At 40.7% G+C, this 22,057-nt stretch overlaps 1 protein-coding gene across 3 annotated transcripts in view; it reads left to right on the plus strand.

The window, feature by feature from the left end:
• The window catches only part of ARHGEF7 (Rho guanine nucleotide exchange factor 7), a 142,802-nt gene that overhangs the window by 92,175 nt on the left and 28,570 nt on the right, over positions 1–22,057 (plus strand). For all 3 annotated transcript variants that reach the window (XM_083168683.1, XM_083168684.1, XM_083168685.1), the window contains 7 exons: positions 638–784; positions 5,705–5,791; positions 7,840–7,918; positions 9,069–9,208; positions 12,753–12,977; positions 16,740–16,833; positions 20,063–20,152. In XM_083168683.1, the coding sequence (XP_083024809.1) occupies positions 638–784; positions 5,705–5,791; positions 7,840–7,918; positions 9,069–9,208; positions 12,753–12,977; positions 16,740–16,833; positions 20,063–20,152 (862 nt within the window). The remainder of the gene's footprint in view (positions 1–637; positions 785–5,704; positions 5,792–7,839; positions 7,919–9,068; positions 9,209–12,752; positions 12,978–16,739; positions 16,834–20,062; positions 20,153–22,057) is intronic.

Below are 22,057 nucleotides of genomic sequence, written 5' to 3' on the forward strand. Positions count from 1 at the left end.
TTGGGATATTCTATTGTATTAGAGGCCTGCGGAAGTGGTATGGGGCACTACAGGCATATTTAAAACAATTGTAAACAATAATATTCTAAAGCTAAATGGGGGGGGGGGGGGAATCAACATTTTTTGGGGGCGAAATAATTAGTTAACTGGTTAAAAGTAACCTCTCTTTCACTGCTATATACTCTAATTATGCAATGAGCTACATCAAGTCCCAGCTCCCAGATGTACATATCATTTTATGGAGAATTGTAGGATTAGCATGCTAGTTACAGTGCATTTTACTCAATAACAATAAATCTGTTCTGATAGACCTAGTCATGCATATGTTATACATTTGTGATTCTGTGGTTAAGAATGACTGTATGCACAATGAAACTTTCCATCTACTTGGGTGTATATCTCTGGTCCCTGGGGACACAGACTGGTTTACATGCAGCAATGATTTATATTAAGCTTGTGTTTAATTTCTTATCACATGATCAATTATAAACCACTTATATACATGTAGCCTGCTGGGAAGTGGAATTGAATGCTGCCAATTTTTCTTTCATCTCCCTTTTTAATAGTTGGTAGGAACAGTTATTGACAATGGTTCTATGGAAGAATGAACTGTATCTGACTCTTTGTATACTTACAGGCGCAGTGCCAAGAAGTGAGGAAAAGAAAGGAATTGGAGTTACAGATTCTCAATGAGGCCATTCGTGGCTGGGAAGGGGAAGACATCAAGACACTGGGTTCAGTCCTTTATATGTCCCAAGTAATGATACAGTGTGCAGGAAGTGAGGTAATCGCCTTTTACACCGTATGAAGGAACATGAAAAAATAAATAAATGAATGAGTGTGTATACTCCAGCATGTGCAATGTCTACACATTGTGGCGTTCTCATAATAAGGAACTCTAATTCTGTGACCCTGTTCCCTGTGTTATGCACTTGTGATGTTTACAGCACACATTGTGCCAATGCTGGACGCAATGGGGTGATTTTTCCCCCCCTGCTGCACATCTTTGTTGCACTGCGAATGAGTTCAGATAGACTGCCCACAGAGTTGCAAAATCGATGCACGGGAGATAAAAGGTCTCAGACATGTTTTGAAAGTGAAGACAAACAAAAAAGGGAAGTGCTGGCGCTCTGGGGTTTGCAGCAGTCAATGTGTTCTAGTCTATGGGTCTTATGGAAATGGGATGAGATTAATGAAATGGTTTTGAAAGTGCATTCGAGGCAGTTGCATACAGAGATGCTCAGCCACTTACATAGGAGGCCATATTTACGCAGAGAAATTTTACCTGCCATAGGGCAGGTGTAAATTTCGATGGTGCATCTAAAGACTTACCAATCGGTATTTCCTTGTCTATGGAAGCATATCAAGTCCTCTATAGTATGTACAGTATTTTGTATTTTCAAAGTTTTGCATTAAGTGAATACAGTGTTGACCTGAATAAATATATATGGTTTCCTTGTGATAAGTCTTCTATCTATCACACTGCAAGCAATGGCGTCGCAACTGGGTGTCACCCACCAGTTGGAGTCAAGTGCTGTAGTGTAACATTGCAAGCAGCTCTTGTCACTGTATGAGCAAGCACTGCACTCACACTGGCCATGGATCCCCCCCCCCCCCATGGGCTCGCTGCACTCGGCACACTAATTTATTCTCTCTCTATGGGTGACTTGGACACCCATAGAGGGAGAGAAAGCGCTGAGATTTTGACCGCCGGGATTCTAATTCCATCCCGTTTTTGCAGTTGCAGCCTTGAAAAAAAATGAAACCATGCAGATTTGGTTTATCCTACCTCTGAATATGTGAAACAAATTCACCGATAGTCCCTGCCAGGGATCAATTAGCCATTTATGACTACTTTATTCTCCCCCTTAACATTTTTCAGAAAAATGTCAATAAAATACAAGAAAATTTCCAAAAAGGTTTAATAACCAGTGCAAATAATTTGTCCAATGTGGACATACAGAAAAGAATAGAAGACTTGCATCTCAACTAGGGATTTCAATATTGTACGGTGTTTAACCTTTAGCAGTCAACATTTTCTTTTTGCAATTCAAACAGTCTGGTTTAAATGTTTAAATTAATTGTAATGGTCTAAATTGAATGTTGATTGATGTTAATGTTCTTATTTTAAAGTGGCTCATCGTTGGATCGGCTACTAGTGCTAGGGCTGTTGAACTTGAAAGGGTTCAAATATATTTTTTAAAGATTACATATTGTGTGTGGTACAGAATAAAAGATCCAATTTTGTAATATTCAGTTGTACAATTTTGCTGGCAGGCATGTGTTGTAAATTGTTGTCTCTGATTTAATGCAGTCTGAAAATGTCAGCCACTTTACAAGTACAGTAGTATATATCAGAGTTGGGTGAGGGATGCTGTCAGTCAGAAGAATGATAACGGTATCCCAATGTTAAGAATCCTAGCAAAGTATCCTAACACTAACCCACCCTGATATGCCGAGAATCTGGTGTCGGCATTGTGAGCAGTGTCCAGATTCAGGTGCCAGTCTCGTCACCCATGTCGCATTCCTGCATCGGTATTTTGCCTGCCAGCATATAGCCATATATAAATTCCATATGTCTGTCTATCATTATGGCAGGATTAGGTAGCACAAGCTCTAGCAGAGGCATTCCAGACCTTTGTCTTCAAGACCCACTAACCTATCTGGTGTAAGGGATATCCGTGCTTTAACATTAGTGACTGAATTCGTACCTCTGTTATTTTTATTTAAACATCTGTGCTGAAACCAGGCTATCCCTAAAGCATGCACTATAAGTGTGCATTGAGGACCACGGTCTTGTAGTTACTGCAGATTAATATGCTGTTGTATGTTGTACGATTTGCAGAGGTCTCACTGTTGTATAGAATATGTGCTGTGTAGTTATTCTCTCCAGGGAGAATATATATATATATATATATATATATGAAGAAATAAGAAGGAGCGCACAATGAGTAAATCTTGAAACAATTTACTTAAAAAGTGTAATATCTCACATACATAGTAGAAAGAAGCAATCAGCATAAAGATCACCGTGCGGGCACAGCACACTGCACTCTGGAAGCAGGAGAGCGACTCGGGCAGATGGTAACCAGACAGACAGCGGCGTCAGCGTATTCCACCGGGAGAGCTTTAGACGGGACAGCGTACTCAATCCTGTACGTCAGCAGACCCCGCCCCAACGCGTTTCGTCATAGGAGACTTCGTCAGGAGGCGTGGAGACAGGTAAGTATGACCACATATATATAGCAGGCCAATTAGCAGCAACGCCAATCAGCTGTCACTCTAATCAAGCACATTAAAGTCTGATTGACATTTAAACAAGAATTTGTACAAAGAAAAAAGATTTTTAACAAATTCAAACGTGTGGAAAAAAAATCTAAACACACGTCGAAGTTACATATGTAAGAGTCACATCAATAAAAAGTATATTTTCAGTAGCATAGTTTCAGCGATTACAATAAAAACAATGATTTTATTTAAACAAGAATAATAAAAAGAATATAAATACGATATACTTATATATAAAAAAGACATTAAAAATTCTATATAAAATATACACAAATACAAAAATACAAAACACCGGAAAGTTCCTAAATATAGGGAATAAAAATTGGGAGAGAAAAAAGATAATATCAATAAGCAGCAATGAAAAATAGGGACAATCCCAAATGTAAAAGACTCATGGATATTAATTCATAACACCCAGGTAGCAAAGTGCTCAATGATATGGAACGCTAATGATAGGAAGTGGATATTGATCAACACCATACGAATTGCATGAGACCTAAACACTATTAGCACGGAGAAGGAGTATTAACTCAACATCAACGCCGTGCCAGTGTAGAAGCCCCCGCCAGACGCATATTTAGTGAAGAAACGGTACAATATCCACTCGTTCATTTAGACCGCCGGGAGAGAGCGTATTTAACGTATATATCCAATACGTCTCCCTTCTACTGAGCTTGGTTAGAATGTCACTGCCCCTTTCATCTAAAGTAATATGTTCTAAGGCTTTAAAAGAAAAATGTTCAAGGTTGGATGCGCAACAGGTAGAGAAGTGTCTGGGAACACTATGTGCCAGAACCTTATTTTTTATACTTCTCATATGTTCTAAAATCCGCAGTTTTAAAACCCTTTTAGTTTTCCCGACATAACTTTTTCCACATTTGCACGTTAACATGTATATAACGTGTGTAGTCAGGCAAGTCATACGACTCTTGATTTTCCACGATTTTGTATGGTTATAATTCCAAAACGTCGATCTTTCCCTGTCGGCATGTTGACATACTTTACATTTATTGCATGGAAAAAAACCATTAATGGCTTTAAACCAACCTTCATTTTTATCTTGCGTGGTTTTTAACATACTGGGGGCCAGAGAATTCTTTAAAGAAGCAGCTTTTCTAAAAATTACTTGTAGTTTCGAATTTTTATTCCCTATATTTAGGAACTTTCCGGTGTTTTGTATTTGTGTATATTTTATATAGAATTTTTAATGTCTTTTTTATATATAAGTATATCGTATTTATATTCTTTTTATTATTCTTGTTTAAATAAAATCATTGTTTTTATTGTAATCGCTGAAACTATGCTACTGAAAATATACTTTTTATTGATGTGACTCTTACATATGTAACTTCGACGTGTGTTTAGATTTTTTTTCCACACGTTTGAATTTGTTAAAAATCTTTTTTCTTTGTACAAATTCTTGTTTAAATGTCAATCAGACTTTAATGTGCTTGATTAGAGTGACAGCTGATTGGCGTTGCTGCTAATTGGCCTGCTATATATATGTGGTCATACTTACCTGTCTCCACGCCTCCTGACGAAGTCTCCTATGACGAAACGCGTTGGGGCGGGGTCTGCTGACGTACAGGATTGAGTACGCTGTCCCGTCTAAAGCTCTCCCGGTGGAATACGCTGACGCCGCTGTCTGTCTGGTTACCATCTGCCCGAGTCGCTCTCCTGCTTCCAGAGTGCAGTGTGCTGTGCCCGCACGGTGATCTTTATGCTGATTGCTTCTTTCTACTATGTATGTGAGATATTACACTTTTTAAGTAAATTGTTTCAAGATTTACTCATTGTGCGCTCCTTCTTATTTCTTCCTACATGCACCTTACCCTGAGGCTGAGACAAGCCTTTATTGGAGTGAGCAGCACCATACATCTGATGACGGATATCTCTCCTCTAAATTCATAGTAGCTGACTTTGCGCAGATTGAACTTGTATGTATGTATGTATGTATGTATGTATATATATATATATATATATATATATATATATATATATATATATATATATATATAGCGGTACGGATGGTGTAATGGTTAGCATTACTGTCTCACAGCACTGAGGTCATGGGTTCAATTCCCACCATGGCTCTAACTGTGTGGAGTTTTGTATATTCTCCCCGTACTTGCGAGGGTTTCCTCCGGGTACTCTGGTTTCCTCCCACAATCCAAAAATATACTGGTAGGTTAATTGGTTCCCGACAAAATTAACCCTAGAATGTCTGTGTGTGCGTGTACATGTGGTAGGGAATATAGATTGTACTCCACTGGGGCAGGGACTGATGTGAATGTTCAAAATATTCTCTGTGAAGCGCTGCGGAATATGTGTGCGCTATATAAGAAACGTAATAATAAATATATATATATATATATATAATATGTAAGTAACATTGTTTTTTATTTACCTCCCTAAGGAAAAGAATGAGAGATATCTCCTGCTTTTTCCTAATGTGCTGTTAATGTTGTCTGCCAGCCCAAGGATGAGCGGTTTTATATACCAGGTAAATCCCATGGATATTTTTTTATTTAAAGATATACTGTAATGTGAGGACCTGCTTAGCTTTTTTGATTTTGGCACAGGGTAAGAAATATGCTAGTCCTAGTATTCTTTATAAAAAAAAAAAATTGGCACCAGTTAGCAAAAAAGACTACGGGGGGTATTCAAGCCGGGATTTTGACTGTCTGAACGTCCCGATAGTCAGAATTCCATGCATTTTTCGCCAGCTTCCAACACAAATTCGACTGTTTGTATTCAATGTACTGAGTGTCGGAAATCATCAAAAAAAAATCATAGTCTTTTCGACAAAGAGATATTTCCCCTGTCGGAAAAATATCAGCACAGATTGAATACCTCCCTATATATGTATAAGTGATGGTATTGATGCTTGAGGACAGGTTACCCAAATGAGCCCTAAAGGTACTTTTTTTTTTTCTGTTGGTGCTCAAAAGGTATCAATAGTAATATACCCACGTGCCTGGTGCTTCCCTCCCTCTTTCTCCACACCTTTTTTCTAGTTGACTTTTTCGCTTTCTGTCCACGACCCCATCTTTGTCTCACTCCACTCACTCTTTCTTTACAGAGTGCAGTCACTGCAGCTATACTTTTAAAGTGAAGTTTTAGTCAGATGACTGACAAGGCTTCAATTCAATTAATTTTATCCTAAGTGGGCCCATACACGGTCCGTTAAACGGATCCGTTTGGGTCTTAATTAGCACGCTTCGCATCGGATCGCATGCCTAGTGCATGCGGTGTGCATGCAATGCGATCCGATGCGAAGTTTAGTTAGTACAAAAAGTATGTGCAGCACATACTTTTTGTACCGTACTATGTGATGCGCGGGAGCGCGCATCGCATAGTACAAAACGGACGGTCCGGGAACGGACCGTCTATGGGCACCTTTATACACATGAATAAGGAATATAGTAAATATTAAACAATGATATCTACATTTAAAAAAAAAAAAAACATAATAAAACCACATATATAACATTGTGTACAGTATATAGCGGTTTATGAGCGGTAATCTGGCTCGTATGGCAGAGAGGAGAAATTTGTTGAGCACCTCTTACTGAAACCAGGCCCAGGTACTTTTTATCCAAAGAAAAGGTACTCCCTCCTAGCAGCCGTCTACTGAACCCGGCATTCTTACACGCTGCTGTTTAACACACCGCTGCCAAATCAAGCTCCCGGGAGATGTGCTGCACACATACCATCAGTGTTCCACTCCACCAGCAGGCCCTTCGCCCGCCCGCTCGCTCTGCGAATCTGTCTCCTCTGGCGCCGCCTGGTCGGTGAGTACAGACAGTGGCGTCGCTGGATACCTTCCATTGAGCACCGCGATCATTGCAGCCTTGAGCAGGTGCTAAACCTGACATTCATATGAAGACATAACCCATTTGCAGCACCAAGCCGGCCCCCTCTCCCCAAACCCAATGCCATTGAAAGCGTTCCCTCTGCCCCCCACCCAAGAATTGCATTAATGCGATTGCATGTGGTTTAAAACCACATGCGATCGATCCTGCAATTCGATAGATAGTATGTGCCGCACATACTATCTATGGACGCAACATTCGCCTGGAGGGCCCGCCCATCGCATTGCATGGCCCCTAAAATGTGCATACAATCATTCAATTTATCGAACAGATGTGGTCGACATTGAATGCAATATCTCATAAGTGTATGGGCTACATAAGATCCTGTAATTGTGTACATGCTGTACACTAAAGGTGGGCATACACACGCAGATTTAACTGGCTGGTTGGAACAAAAACATGGTTATGGATGAGAGCAAATGACATTTGACCATTTGCTTGGAAATGCTGGAAAAGTGACAAACTGTCACTCATCCATAACCATGGTTTTGTTGCAACCAGCAGATCTGAAGATAAATCTCTGGTCTCAGCCCTTTTCTCTCTGATCCAGTATTTGTTATCATTTGAAAGTGTTGTAATTTTATCTTGTCCATTTAGATTTCATAGGTGATATTAATGGAATTGTAGAAGCGGGTTTAAATGTAGCATTAATAGTCATTGTGTTCTTTTCACTCAGGGCAAACTTCCATTGACTGGAACATGCATCACAAAGCTAGAAGACACTGAAAACCACAAGAATGCATATGAAATTGCAGGTAACTTATTTACCTTAATATCTTATGATCATACATAAATGTTAAGCTTACAGCATGTTTTACACATTTCTTATAAACCGTACCAATATATTAGTAGTGTGAGGGCAATTTCTATGAGTGACCTATTTCTATTATGATGTTGCCTGAGCATGGCACATCATTAACCAGGTCTGTGTATGCTGTATGCATAATTATCTTGGTGCTGTAATTGGTTGCTTTTGAAAATGTGACAGTTGGCCAACTCTGCCTGTTCACCTGTGTGTCCTGGAATATGTGATCTGCTGGGTGGTCTGGAAACTGTCAGTTATATCCAACTACTGTTTCAACCAGCAAACCTTTGTCCGATAGAAACCAGACATATTAGCTAGTTTCTTTTAACGTTTGTACTGCATCAGTATTTCACCTTGGGGAGACTTTGGTTAGGATTCGGTTAATTGTACAAAACAGGTGGTATAAACATGGAGTGCCTGTCCTTTTAATGTCAATCTGCAGGAATGCTGAAGACAACATTTACAGAATATGACCGACATTTAGTATTTATTGGACCAGATTAAATTAAGTGTGAGGGAAGCCTTTTTGTTCACTTCTGGTCCCTGCTTTATGTTGGGGTATTGGTGATAAGTTCGACCCAATTAAGGTTAACACTCAACAGGTCGACCAATATTGGTCGACATGCCACAGGTCGACACCTTAAATAGGTTGGCATGGCTTACTTAGGTCGACCTGGACAAATGGTCAACAATATGTTGACGCAAAAAAAGGTCAACATAGAGTTTACGCAGTTTTTTTTTTATGTCGACATGAACACCGTATCAGTGAAGCGCTAGAACTCTCCATAACATGAAAAACTCATGTCAACCTTCTCTATGTGAAACTAGTGTTTGTGTCAACCTATTGTTCCTGTCGACCTAAGCAATGTCGGCCTTTATAAGGTGTCAATCTATGGCCTACCGACCTATTGAGTGTCGACCTAATTAGTGTCAACCCATGGTTCCGACAGAACTCTGCATCTAATTTGCTGCTCTAACAAAACTTTGCAGCTACTTTAAGGTATCGTGCCACCGTAAATGTACAGAAAGACCTGACATGTTCTATATCTGCACTTATTGAAAGCAGTATTAAAGGCTCTAATATTTTCATTCATTTGTAGGAAACATGATCGAAAGGATAATTGTGTCATGCAATAATCACCAAGATCTACAAGAGTGGGTGGACCATCTACATAAGCAAACTAAATTCACAGCTCTGACCACCCCTACAATAAAGCCTCATTCTGTGCCCTGCCACACTGTAAGAGCCATTTCCTTACTCTTTCAGCTAATAGATTTATTGTATGTATAAACATGTGTTGCAGACACTTTCAGAACTGTTTGAGAATGAGAGATTGTAGATTGCTTTATAAAGGAAAGGATGCTGGCAAGACAGTGAAACAATCTTTTTGGAATTGTGTGGTTCTATTGGTTTGAGAGATAATGTTCCTGGTGTAGGCATTTGCTACGTGCTACCAACCACACACAAGCCCCCATATCTGTATGTACCTAGTGGTAGGATCGCATCTATTGTAACTGGGCACTGTTACTGCGGTCTGAAGAGTACATCCTGTCAACACCAGTAGCAGTCCTTTTCTAAGCAGATTTGCCAGTATGTGCAAAAATCTGGACAATGTTGATCTGATTTTTATTGTTCATTAATTTGCTTGCATGAGATAGCTACTATTGTCAGAGTGTGGGGCTTCCACTGTCAGAGTGTGGCTAGCAATACTCCCTGTTGTGTAGAGTGCTCCTGCACTATGCTCAGTGTGGCGTAACAACGGGTCCGCAGACCCGGCAGCGGCTTGGGGGAGCCAGCGCCAGTGAAGTCTGCTGGGTCTGTGATGCTTGCTGCGCCAACAGGCAGGCATGGGAGCAGAAGGGACCCGGACCAGGATCACAGTCATGCGCCTCCTTTACTTCCAAGTGCAGCGTGTAAGATGCTGGAGAAGAGGGGAGCTGCTGGGATGTTCCTAAAGTAGGTCCGTTCAGGCTGGTTTTGAAAAATATATTTGCATTAAATTGGCACTCCCTTTGATGAAGTAAAAGGCTGTGTGCCTTGGCAGAAATGTTTCGGGGTCAGACATGCCCCATCATCTTTATAGAAAAGTGCTATCCTGTTGATGGGGCATGTCTTGACCCCAAAACGTTGTACTTTAATGCTTTTGAAATTTGCTGGAGTGCCGTGCCTGAGTCTCTTCTTCTGTACTGTGGTGATTTTCAAAATGAACTACCTTGGTGTCTAGTGTGTAATGAGCATTACGGCATGGGGCATAATGTGTAAGGGGCATTACGGTGTGGGGCATAATGTGCAAGGGGCATTATGGCCTATCATGCCCTTGCAGTGAGTCCACACACTCTTTAAAAGGGTGTGGATCTTATTGTCGACCTGACTTAGGTCGACAGGTGTCTAGATGGACATGGTCGACATGAGTTTAGGTCGACAAATGCGTTATGTCGACATGGGTTTTTTCCCCCAGTTTTTTTACCCGAATGTCGACACAGTTGGAAGTCAACCGCAGCCCCTCGCATAGCTCGCTTCACTCGGTATGCTTCGGGCACGGTGCCTCACTGCGCTCGGCACACTATTTTATTCTCCCACCACACCCTAGTGGATGGTACAACATGAAATACTGCCTGTCGGCTCAAAAAACAGTGAAAAAAAACCATGTCGACCTTGTCCCATGTCGACCTTGTCCCATGTCGATCTAGAACCCTGTCGACCCAACGGTATCGACCTAAGTCGGGTTGACAATAGGACCGTATCCTCTTTCAAATGGGCAACCTAGAGGTATGTGCAAATGTATTTATTTTACAACTGAAATGGGGCAGAAACATTTTTTTGGCAAGGGGTAGCTAAATGTTTGGCTGTGCTGTAATACTAACTGTTAGCACAAGAGGTTATTCAAACTTACAGTGGACTGTGAGAATACTAAACACAGAATTATTGTCCCTGTTTATTAGCAAGTGCAAGAGCTATTTGAGCTATATGTTGAACTGGAGTCAGTTTTTTAGTATTTAAAAGTATTACTCTAAGCCACCAAAAAAGAACAATAATATAATGTAGATAAAAAAAATAAGCAACACATACCAGTTACTACCATACAAATGGTAGCGTGATGATGCACTAAGCAAGTGCAAGTAACTGCAAACAGAGCGTAGGATTAACTGGTTATAGTCTAGAGTACAGTAATGTGACCGTATTAGATTCCAAAGTATGACCAGGTAAAGGTTTAATAAATAGTATTTGTGTTATTTTGTACTGAAGTATGGATGCAGGATCTTCAGCCCCATGAGGGGTGCGGTGATAATTTATGAAAAAATGGTACTTGTTTCCTAGCACGGCCACAACGATCATGATCGTGGGCATCGTGAGGAAAAATCGGCCATCGCATGCACTAAAAAATCGGGTGCGATGGTACCGACGCGATGCCCGCGATTTCCCCATAGGGAACAATGTTAAATGCCTCAATTTACCCGCGATGCCCCCGATTTTCCATAGGAATCAATGTTAAATGGCTAAATTGACCCAATTCATCATAGGGAACACTGGTAAATGGGCCAGAAAACCCCAAAACACCGCTGAACAGTGAAATGTCCCCCCAAAAGTAGTTTACGCCACCCCACGATCAACGCGAACCCGAAGCGTGGCGAGCGCAGCGGTACGCGTCCTCCGACCTTTTCATACCCCCACTATCCACGTCGGCGTGGAGTTGAGAATAGAATAGTGTGGCGAGCCACCGAGCCCGAAGCGTGGCGAGCGTGGGAAATCGGGGGCATCGCGAGTAAATTGAGGCATTTAACATTGTTCCCTATGGAGAAATCGGGGGCATCGCGTCTAGACCATTTAAGCCTTTTTTAGCCGCATACGACGCGACCGACGCGATATTGACTTTTTCCAATGCATTTCAATGGGAAAATCGGGGGCATCGCGTCGGTCGCGTCGTATACCACTAAAAATGACACCCGATGCCCGCGATTGTGGCCGTGCTAGGAAACAAGTACCGAAATAATTCAAGCAGGCATCTGTAATGCCAGCATCTTCCAGGACCTCTGCTCTGGACAGCATCAGCTAGAGTATTGGGGGTGGGGAGAGCTGCAACAGGGCAAAGTAGGTGCAGATCTATTTTTGTGGAGCAGATTTATGTTCCAGGTATAGAGAGAGTAGTTTCATTCAATCCCATCCGCCCTTCAATTTCCTGCATACTTCTTCACAGGCTGATGCCCAGGCTTCCTATGTATATAATATTTAGTAAAGTTGACAAATCATTAGTGAAGATATATGATATGATAGTGTCACACAGCTATTGGAAATATGGTTTGTGATTTAACATAAAGTATTTTCCATCACAAATGTGTTTTTCTTCACTTCAATAAATACGTTTTAGAGCAAACAGTAACATTTTTACCTGATTGTGTGCTGAATATGAATTTGCAAATAAAGGTTACATTTACATATGCTTAAAAGCCCTTAATTTTCATAATAGTTTAGATTCTAGTGTTCAATAAAGTTCACACTGTGAGACAGCTTGGCACTCCTTTGTACACGCACTGTATGCTATTATAACGCAATGAAAGCAAGATGATTAGAATTCTAGAGGGATCAAAGTACGTTGAGGAATATGGTATACAAAGACAAAGAAGATGCCTTTCAAACCCGCCACGAAAAAATAATTATCTACTTATTTATATTAAGTAATTGTTTCTGAAGAGAGAGAGAGAGCAGGTTACCGGTATTTATTACATTTATTTGCTGTTCCTATTTATTATTATTTTGATGCAGTGCATTTTATTTTGGTCTTCAGCTTCCTTCTCATCCTGTCACACCATCAAGCAAGCATTCAGATTGCAAGCCAGCACCCCTCACACCTGCGTATCACACACTGCCACACCTGTCTCACCATGGGTCAACACACAGCACTATCAGTTGGAGCCCATTAGAGCCTCCCAAAACGTCCAAGCCTTGGAGTTTGAGTTGCTTGCGTCCTGCCCCTCCTCTTCGTCCTTCGGCAGCGCTATGTTACAAAGAGGTAAGAGAAAAGCTACTGCCAAATATCTTGCAAATGCCATCATCCTAGTGTTAATACTGACCTTGCTTACTGGTGTAGCCTTTTGAATGATGGTATGTAACCATTATTACATGTTATTTATAATGTGCCATAAGTGGTTGGCATTGCTGTACATGTGGCAGAGTGTCTGTGAATGGATGCTTATTATTAAACCACATCCACTTTTTAGGTACCTTTCTATTTCTGCACATATTTGTTTGCAGAGAGATTACTAAACAGAAGCAACCACAAATGCAATAAATCAAAAGACTTTCTTTATATTTGTCCAAATGTGGGGAAATATTTCTGTGTTGTTTATTAATAATTCCTCACATGTAACTACAGTACTGTGCACAAGTTTTAGGCAGGAGTGGTAGAAATCCTGCAAAGTAAGAATGCTTTAAAAAATAGAATTGATATTAGTTTATTCTAATCAATGAACAAAATGCAAAGTAAATGACCAGAAGGAAAATCTAAATAAAATCAATATTTGGTGTGATCCCCTTCGCCTAAAAAAACAGCATAAATTCATCTAGGTACACTTGAAGTCACTCATTAGTCGGGGCTCACACCAGCTATTCAGGAACAATAGGATAGCCCATGGTTATAAACTACTGCAGGTTGTTGGATACCCCCCTTTCTAATATATATTATATCATTCTGTGTATTTATTGATCTTTATATGTAGTTGATTTTTAAATGTTCAATATTTTCTTACACTAAAGGTGCATCCTTGGGTGCGATTTAAATATTCTGATTTTGACTGTAGAGGTAAAAATAGACGAAAGGTTGGCTCAAATCGCACAGTGTGTATATAGCTTACAATCCCGATGGCAATTGCAGTGTGTATACAGGGATTGCCATCACAAGATAAAATAGACTGTGCAGCTAAGCCGATTTTGACTATATTGTATACAATCTAGTGTTCTAGTTTAGTTAAAATTGTCCATATACAAATCTGAAGAAAATATAGTCAATATTGGATGGTTCTGCGCTTCAGGTGTTCAAGGGAAATGGCATAGTCAAAATTGTCGATAGCCAAAATCGCATTGTGTGTATGCACCTTAAGACTGTTATTAAAGATCTTAATTTATCTTAAGGTGCATACATATGGTGAGGTTTTGGTGCTGCGATTTCCCTTGAACTACCCGGAACCCAGAACCCAGAACCATACAATATTGACTAAATGTTCTCGAGATTTTGACTATGGATGATTTTGACTATGCTAAAACATAAGATTGTATAAGATATAGTCAATATCGGCTTGCTTGCACAGTCTATGTGTTCTTGCGATGCCGATTCCAAGGGGGGTGGGTGCATGCATCAGGATTGCAAGCTGTGCATGATTTGTGCTAACTTTTTCTTCCCATTTTAACTGTATAGTCCAGGGGTGGCCAACCGGTCAGAGGTAAAGAGCCGAAAAATATCAGTCGTCAAGCCAAAGAGCCAACATCATGCGCGCGCGCCAAAAAGGGGCGTGATCGGGGGAGTGGTCAGGGGCGTGGTCATATGACACAAGGAGAGTGGCCACATGACAAAACTTTATGCCCCCAGTGCCAGATATGCCCACCACAGTGCCAAACATCACATGCCCCCCACAGTGCCAAACATCACATGCCCCCCACAGTGCCACACATCACATGCCCCCCACAGTGCCACACATCACATGCCCCCCACAGTGCCACACATCACATGCCCCCCACAGTGCCAAACATCATATGCCCCCCACAGTGCCAAACATCACATGCCCCTCAAAGTGCCAAACATCACATGCCCCTCAAAGTGCCAAACATCACATGCCCCTCAAAGTGCCAAACATCATATGCCCCTCAAAGTGCCAAACATCATATGCCCCCCAAAGTGCCAAACATATGCCCCCCACAGTGCCAAACGTCATATGACCCCACAGTTAGGAAGCTGGGCCCTCCAGCACAGGTGTTGCCCACAGTGCAACACCTATGCTGGAGGGCCCAGCTTCCTAACTAAAGGGCCCACCTAGAGGGCCAGGAGGGCCCAACAAACAAATGAGCCACGGGCCAAGAGGGCCCGACTAATGCGCACACAGGCCAGAAGGGCCTGAATTTGCCCACGGGCCTAGTGCCCGACACCCGGTGGTCTAGGGTGGATGGAGGGTAGGAGGCCAAAGGCCCCTACCTGGTGTTGGGAGAGGCCGCTGGGGGGAGCTTCGGCAGCTCTTTTGCTTCCCACCCCCGCTGGCCTCTCCGGGAGCCATCTTCTTTTTTCTTGCAGAAGGCGCCGGAGATCTTCTGTCTTGATCCCGGCGTCTTCTCCGGCGTCTTCTCTTCTCCCCGCCGCCGTCTTCTGCGCCATCCTCCGGCAGCTTCTCGCGTCTTCAGGAGCGCTCCTGCGCTCCGCCGGCGTGGAGAAGACTTTTCGCCCTCCCGCTGGCGTCTGATGTCAGACGCCGGGGGCAGGGCGGAAACGGCGCGGCGAGCGCTGATTGGCTCGCCGCGGTCGTTTCCTAATGGCCGCCGATGCGGCGTTTTGAATTTGGCAGCCGAATTGGCGCCAAATTCAAAACCCCGCTTTGCAGACGGGAAGCTGGAGCCGCAATTTACAGCGCGGCGAGCCGCATGCGGCTCGCGAGCCGCGGGTTGGCCACCGCTGGTATAGTCAAAATCAGAAGCTTAAATCGCACCGTGTTTATGTACTTTTAATTGTTTTGACCAACATGCTGTCTTTATACCAGGGGTAGCCAACTCCAGTCCTCGATCTACCAATAATTAATGTTTTCCATGTCTCCTCATAGAATCACAAGAGAAGTATTTAGCTCCACCTGTGGATCTTTTAAAATGTTAGTCAGTAATGAGTGCACCGGTGTACCTGCAAGGTGAGCTGGAAAACATGAACTGTTGGTAGCTCTCGAGGACTGGAGTTGGTTTCCCATGCTTTATACTGTTTTTGTTGTTCTTGAGTGCCGCAGTATAAACTCCCTAGAAGCGATCACAATCAAACCTAGGTTCTGGGTTTTTAGAAATGTATTTTTTTTTTCTCTTGTAAATGTTTGTGCGGAGTTTAAAAAATATATATATATATTTTACATAGGGTTTTATTCCTAGAATTTAAAAACTGTTGTTCCATGCCTTCTGGCAAACTTATTGTCCATTTCTTTGTTTTTGCTTCTTTGTTTCCCTCTTTATTAGAGGATGTCTTGTATTCTTAAGGTAAGGGGTAGATCACCTTATGTCTCCTTGGATTGGCATGTTATGCTGTAGAGCATATCTTCTGCACACTGTGGTCACCTTGTTAGAGGTCTCCTCCCTTTCAAATCAGACCACTTGTTTTCCACTTATGGTAAACAAAAAGGTTTCAAGTCTCCTCCCTTTTCAAGATCCTCACTCCACATATTTCCTACCCTTGTTCCTGAGCAGCTAAACTGTGTCATGGATTTGTTCCTGAATTTCACACTACATCTTGTGCTTGTCTACCACTTTTAGTCTTCACCTAACCCAAGAAAGCATGAGGTTCACTTGGTATAGTGATCCTGTTAAACTTCAACCATATATTTTCATGGTGATGCACATGCTTCTACTTGGCTAAAATATCCGTATGGAAAGGAAAACTGCACTGAAACCCAAAAAATATATATATTTCAGTCTGCCCAGTTGTGTTACTCAGTGTGTCCCAATGAAGTTCAGGAAGGCTATCTGTTCTGAGAGTAGGAAGATGTTCAGGCATCCCTAGCAACAGAAGTTTAGAATAAAACATTTTTTCTATTTACAGGACCTCAGTAAGAGCCCCAAAACTATGAAGAAATTACTTCCCAAGCGAAAGCCTGAAAGGAAACCATCTGATGAAGAGTTTGCACTGAGAAAAAGTAAGTTTAAGGAAAAGTCAAGATGCTTCTGTTAATATTCTAGCTGCTTTTAACCTCTTCATGTCCGTCTTTTGTTCAATTTTTTTTTCTACTAATTAAACTTTTACAAGCATATAATACTAACCATTCACCCAGAAGTCGATTGGGCCAGTTATGTAGGTATATTCAAAAAAATAGAAGTTTTACTGAACATAACTGCATTGGTATTACTGGGCTTACAGTGTGTGTGTGTGTGTGTGTGTGTGTGTGTGTGTGTGTGTGTATACACTACTGTTCAAAAGGTTGGGGTCACAGATAACATTAAAATAATCAGAAATACACTCTATACATTGTTAATGTGGTAATAGACTACACTAGTTACAAACATCTGTTTTTGAATATATACGTAGGTGTATAGAGGCCCATTTCCAGTAACCATCACTACAGTGTTCTAATAAAGGTACATTGTGTTTGCTAATCACTTTACAAGACTAATGGGTTAAAAAACCCATGTGCAATTATGTTGGCACAGCTGCAAATGGGTTTGCTCATTAGAGAAGCTATAAAACTGGCCTTCCTTTGAGCTAGTTGAATATCTGAAGTATCACATTTGTGGGTTTGATTATACTCTCAACATGGCCTGAAAAACAGAACTTTCATATGTAACTCTTGTTCTTTGAAAGGAAAGCTATTCCATGTGAGAAATTTTCAAGAAACTAAACCTTTCCTTCAACATTGTGTAGTACTTCCTTCAGAGAACAGGACAAACAGGTTCTAACCAGAGTAGAAAGAGAAGTAGGAGGCCCCAGTGCACAACTGAGCAAGAAGACAAGTACATTAGACTCTAGTTTGAGAAATAGATGCCTCACGGCTACTCAACTGGCAGCTACATTAAATGGTTCCCACAAAACGTCAGTGTCAACATCTACATTGAAGAGGTGACTCCAGGATGCTGGCCTTCTAGGCAGAGTGGCAAAAAAAGAAGCAATATCTGAGAGAGGCAAATAAAAGGAAAAGATTAATATGGGCAAAAGAACAAAGACATTAAACAGAGGAAGATTAGAAAAAAGTGTTATGGACAGACGAATCAAAGGTTGAGGTGTTTGGATCACACAAACGAACATTTGTGAGATGCAAAACAAATGAAAAGATGCTGGAAGAGTGCCTGACACCATCTATCAAGCATGGTGGAGGTAATGTGATGGTCTGGCACAGTGATTTTGAATAAGAAAGGCTATCACTTCATTTTGCAACACAGTGCTTTACCCTATAGGCAACACTTGATTGGACCCAGCTTCCTTTTTCAGCAGGACAGTGACCCAAAAAAACAATTTAGGGAAGAAGCAGGAAGCTGATATTTTATCTGTAATGGAGTCACCAGATCTCATCCCCATTGAGCTGTTCCGCTTGACCGTATGGTACACAAAAAGTGCCCCTCAAGCCAATCCAACTTGCGGGAGGTGCTTCAGGAAGCGTGGGGGAAAATGTCTTCAGATTACCTCAACCAATTAACAGCTAGAATGCCAAAGGTCTGCAATGCTGTAATTGCTGCAAAAGGAGCATTCTTTGACGAAAGCAAAGTCTGAAAGACAAAATTATAATTTCAAGTGAAAATCGTTATTTCTAACCTTGCCAAAGTCTTGACTATATATTCTATTGATTTTTGCAACTCATTTGATAAATAAAAGTCAGTTTTCATGTAAAACACGAAATTGTCTGGGTGACCCCAAGCTTTTGAACAGTAGTGTATGTGATATGATATTTTTCTAAATTTAAATTCACCTTCATCGTTGATTTACAGGACACATATGTCTTCTTAAAAGTAGGTGACTTTTTTAATCTTCCCATCAGCCTGGTTTATTTGTACTATACTGCTTCCTTGGATGTGTGCAAATTATGATAGAAAGTGATGTTAAGTCCATTATTAATTAGAACAAAACAAATTAGGAGTTATCCAATGCAATGGAATCCTTTTAGTATAAACGATTGCATGAATTCCATGAACACTACCCCTTACTAAAGAGCTCCGAGGATGTTTCCATTGGTAATAAAACAAGTTGGTCAGTTCCCAGTACCATATATTCTTGCAACATTTTCCTTTTTTGCAAAGACTTATAAGCAGTTTATGTGGATTCACATGGAGCGTGCCTATATTCTGTGTGCAACTTCGACTGTATCTGCATACAAAGTGCTACGTTAAGGTGTTTCTGCATCACTTTGCCAGTAAGACGCATTACAGCAGAATAAGTTGCACGAAAAGACACTCAGCTTTTAGAGATAGAGACTCCATGGCATGGAATGACTGGAAGGGATGTTTATTCTAAGGAGGCTATATGTTTGTGTACATATCTATACCTTGAATAGGACCTTATTTCATAGTTTTATTTTTATTATTTTAAGTTCCAAGCTTATGAAGGTTGATAATTTTATACATCACTGTGTTGTAAATTATTGTTCTGTTTTGGTATGAAAATCATCATTTAGAAGTAACATTTTTAATAAAGCACTGACAAGTTGATTTGTTCCTCCTGCCGGGATCGATCAAAGCAGTAAAGGACATATATTAGAACATGAATAAAGAACAAATGCTTGCGGTTGAGAATAAAGAGGGAACAAATATATTAGACTTAAGGTGCCCATACACTTCTACAATTTGGGCCCTTTTTTCACCCGATTCCGCCGAATTTGGCGGAGAAATCTGGTAAAAAGTGTGCAAATCGTATGTGCCTAACCTCAGATTCTGATCCAATGCACAGTGCTGTGTGGATATAATCCGTAGATTGCAAGTGCTGCACGTAACATTTATCAGTTCTGGGCGAATCTGGCAGCACTGGGATCAAATACGATACATCTAATGTTCTGAATGTTGTCCTGGCTCTGGGGATCTCGGCAGCTTCCTGACGTGCAGTTACCAAGGTATCACATGTGAGACTGAATTTGATACCTTGGGTAAGTGCATGGCCAGCTTTTACTGTGTATTAACGTTCATGCATCAGCCACACCGCAAGCATCGCACCATGATAGGAGTGACTGTATTATTGTTTTCATATATTTCTAGAAGTTGTAAACAGGATAGCAGCGGTCCTTCTTACAGTGCTGAAGGAGCTAAAAAAGGAACTATGTGAATGGTGCTACCAACTCTTTCTTTAACAAATACAAATTTATAGTATTGGCTGCTGGACCCATTTGGACAACACTGATCTAAGTATTTAATATTCACTGCCAAACCTTTCTCATTTGCTTTTTACAGGCACAGCAGCACTAGAGGAAGATGCTCAGATTTTAAAGGTTATTGAGGCCTACTGTACTAGTGCCAAAACACGCCAGACCCTAAATTCCAGTGAGTACCTTTGTTTCTTTTATGCCACAAACTTTAATACATTTGCATTTTAATATTGTGGTGCCATGTGTTTGTTGCTGGTATTTTTTCCATCACATAATGGGGTCAATCATGTTAGATGCAAGGGGGGCCCGTTTTGGCCCTGGAGTCATGTTTTTTTTTTAATGCAGCTCTATGGGGCCGAGAACAAAAATCTTCCTGAGTCCGTAGATAATGTATGGTCGGCGTAGAGCAGCTGTGAGTATATCGTATCTAATGTAATCGGCCCCGATATGTCAGCGGAATCTGTTACTTGTAACTGCATTTCAAGAACATATATAAAAGACTCAGTTGTCATTTTACTAAATATAAACAAAAAATAGACAATTACTTAATTTTTAATAGTAACTATAGGCTTTTAAGTTTTTTCTATGTACAGCTTTATTATTAATGAATTTTAGTGTCCTGGGTTCGCAGTATAATTAATTTGACATAATATTTGACCTTCTGTTCATGTTGGTAATGTTAAACAGAGCTGTAAGTGTTCACAGGTCTGTTTGTCAGACCTATAAGTATGATCTTGTTCAATGTGGAAACCTTTGTTTTGTTCAATTTACTTTTATTAAGGTTGGTATAAAAAAAAAAAAAAAAAAAAAGAGGGTGGCTGTACAGAGCAAATACAAACATAATAAACAGTATGGACATGTCAGTGGTGGCATAGAGAATAGATGGATATCTTCCACACAGTGTCACACTGTCCCTATTTTTCAGCTTTGAGACGAGCCCTGTATCAATGGCTGTTGTAGCCCTTCTTGGTGAGATGGGCAAATGGGCATCATGGCTTTTTAAAGGGTTTCATCTTGAAATCCTGCACAGTATAATGAGGTCTAGAAACACGTTCACTTTAAAGGACGTACAATACTTCATTTTCAACTAAAAAAAATGTAGTGTACATTTTGGTATAAATATGAAGACCTGTCCAAAATGCATTGTGCATGCACCATCACATTAGCTGCTAAAAAGAAGCCATCTCTAAGTAGACAATGCTTCACCTGAAGGTTATCAAGATTAAGCAACAGAATAAACAAGTCTATAGAAATGAAGCGGTAGATGCATCATTTGCCAGTGGACCTACAATTGGTACTGGTCAGCCAGAGCATCATGGGAGATAAGGTTGCCCAACCAATTTACCATAAGACACCGCACATGCTGTATAGACATTTCAGTCCTATTATGGATGGTTTCAGAAAAGCGTAGGTGGGGTGTAGAATATTTATATTCTGTTTATCTCAAGCAGAAAATATACTCATCTCAAATATGTAAATTGACTCCTCTTTTGCTCTTGGTATGTTAAAATGTCAAGAGCCGCATTTGGCCGAATTTTAAATGCATGTGTTTATTTTTCTATGGCTGGTAGGATGGATGTGTTACTTTTCTGTACTATTATGCAGCAGGTAAGCAGATCTCTGTGTTTATGTGCTATGGAGGTAGCGCAGATCTCCAGCTACTTTCTTCATCACTTTGTGATAAAGTGTCTATTTCCTGCTGCTCTGCCTAAACATCACTTCCCCAAAACAGCTTTTCCCATGTGCTTTGCAGAGCAGATATATTGATACATAATAGTGAAAAGTCCTGAAAAATATATTTGTTTCAAGCTTTTCCATTTTGCTTTTCCCTTTTTGTTTTAAGCCTTTTTGCTCCGCTCCTTTATGGATGATATAGGTCTCTTCATCCTGTTATACTGTACCTGTACCAGGTGCAAATTTGTCTAGTAGTTGAAAATAAAATATTTTGCCACTTTTTTTATCTTAACCTCAAAAACTGTAACTTAACTTTTATATAATTGTACTTTATAACCAAGTAAGTTACATAATAGTAACTGGAAGTGGTGTTGTGAAAGTTTGGGCCCTCACAAAATATACAGTA

This window comes from Crinia signifera, chromosome 2 (genome assembly GCF_055691185.1).
Source record: "Crinia signifera chromosome 2, ASM5569118v1, whole genome shotgun sequence".
In the NCBI taxonomy this organism is placed as follows: domain Eukaryota; kingdom Metazoa; phylum Chordata; class Amphibia; order Anura; family Myobatrachidae; genus Crinia; species Crinia signifera.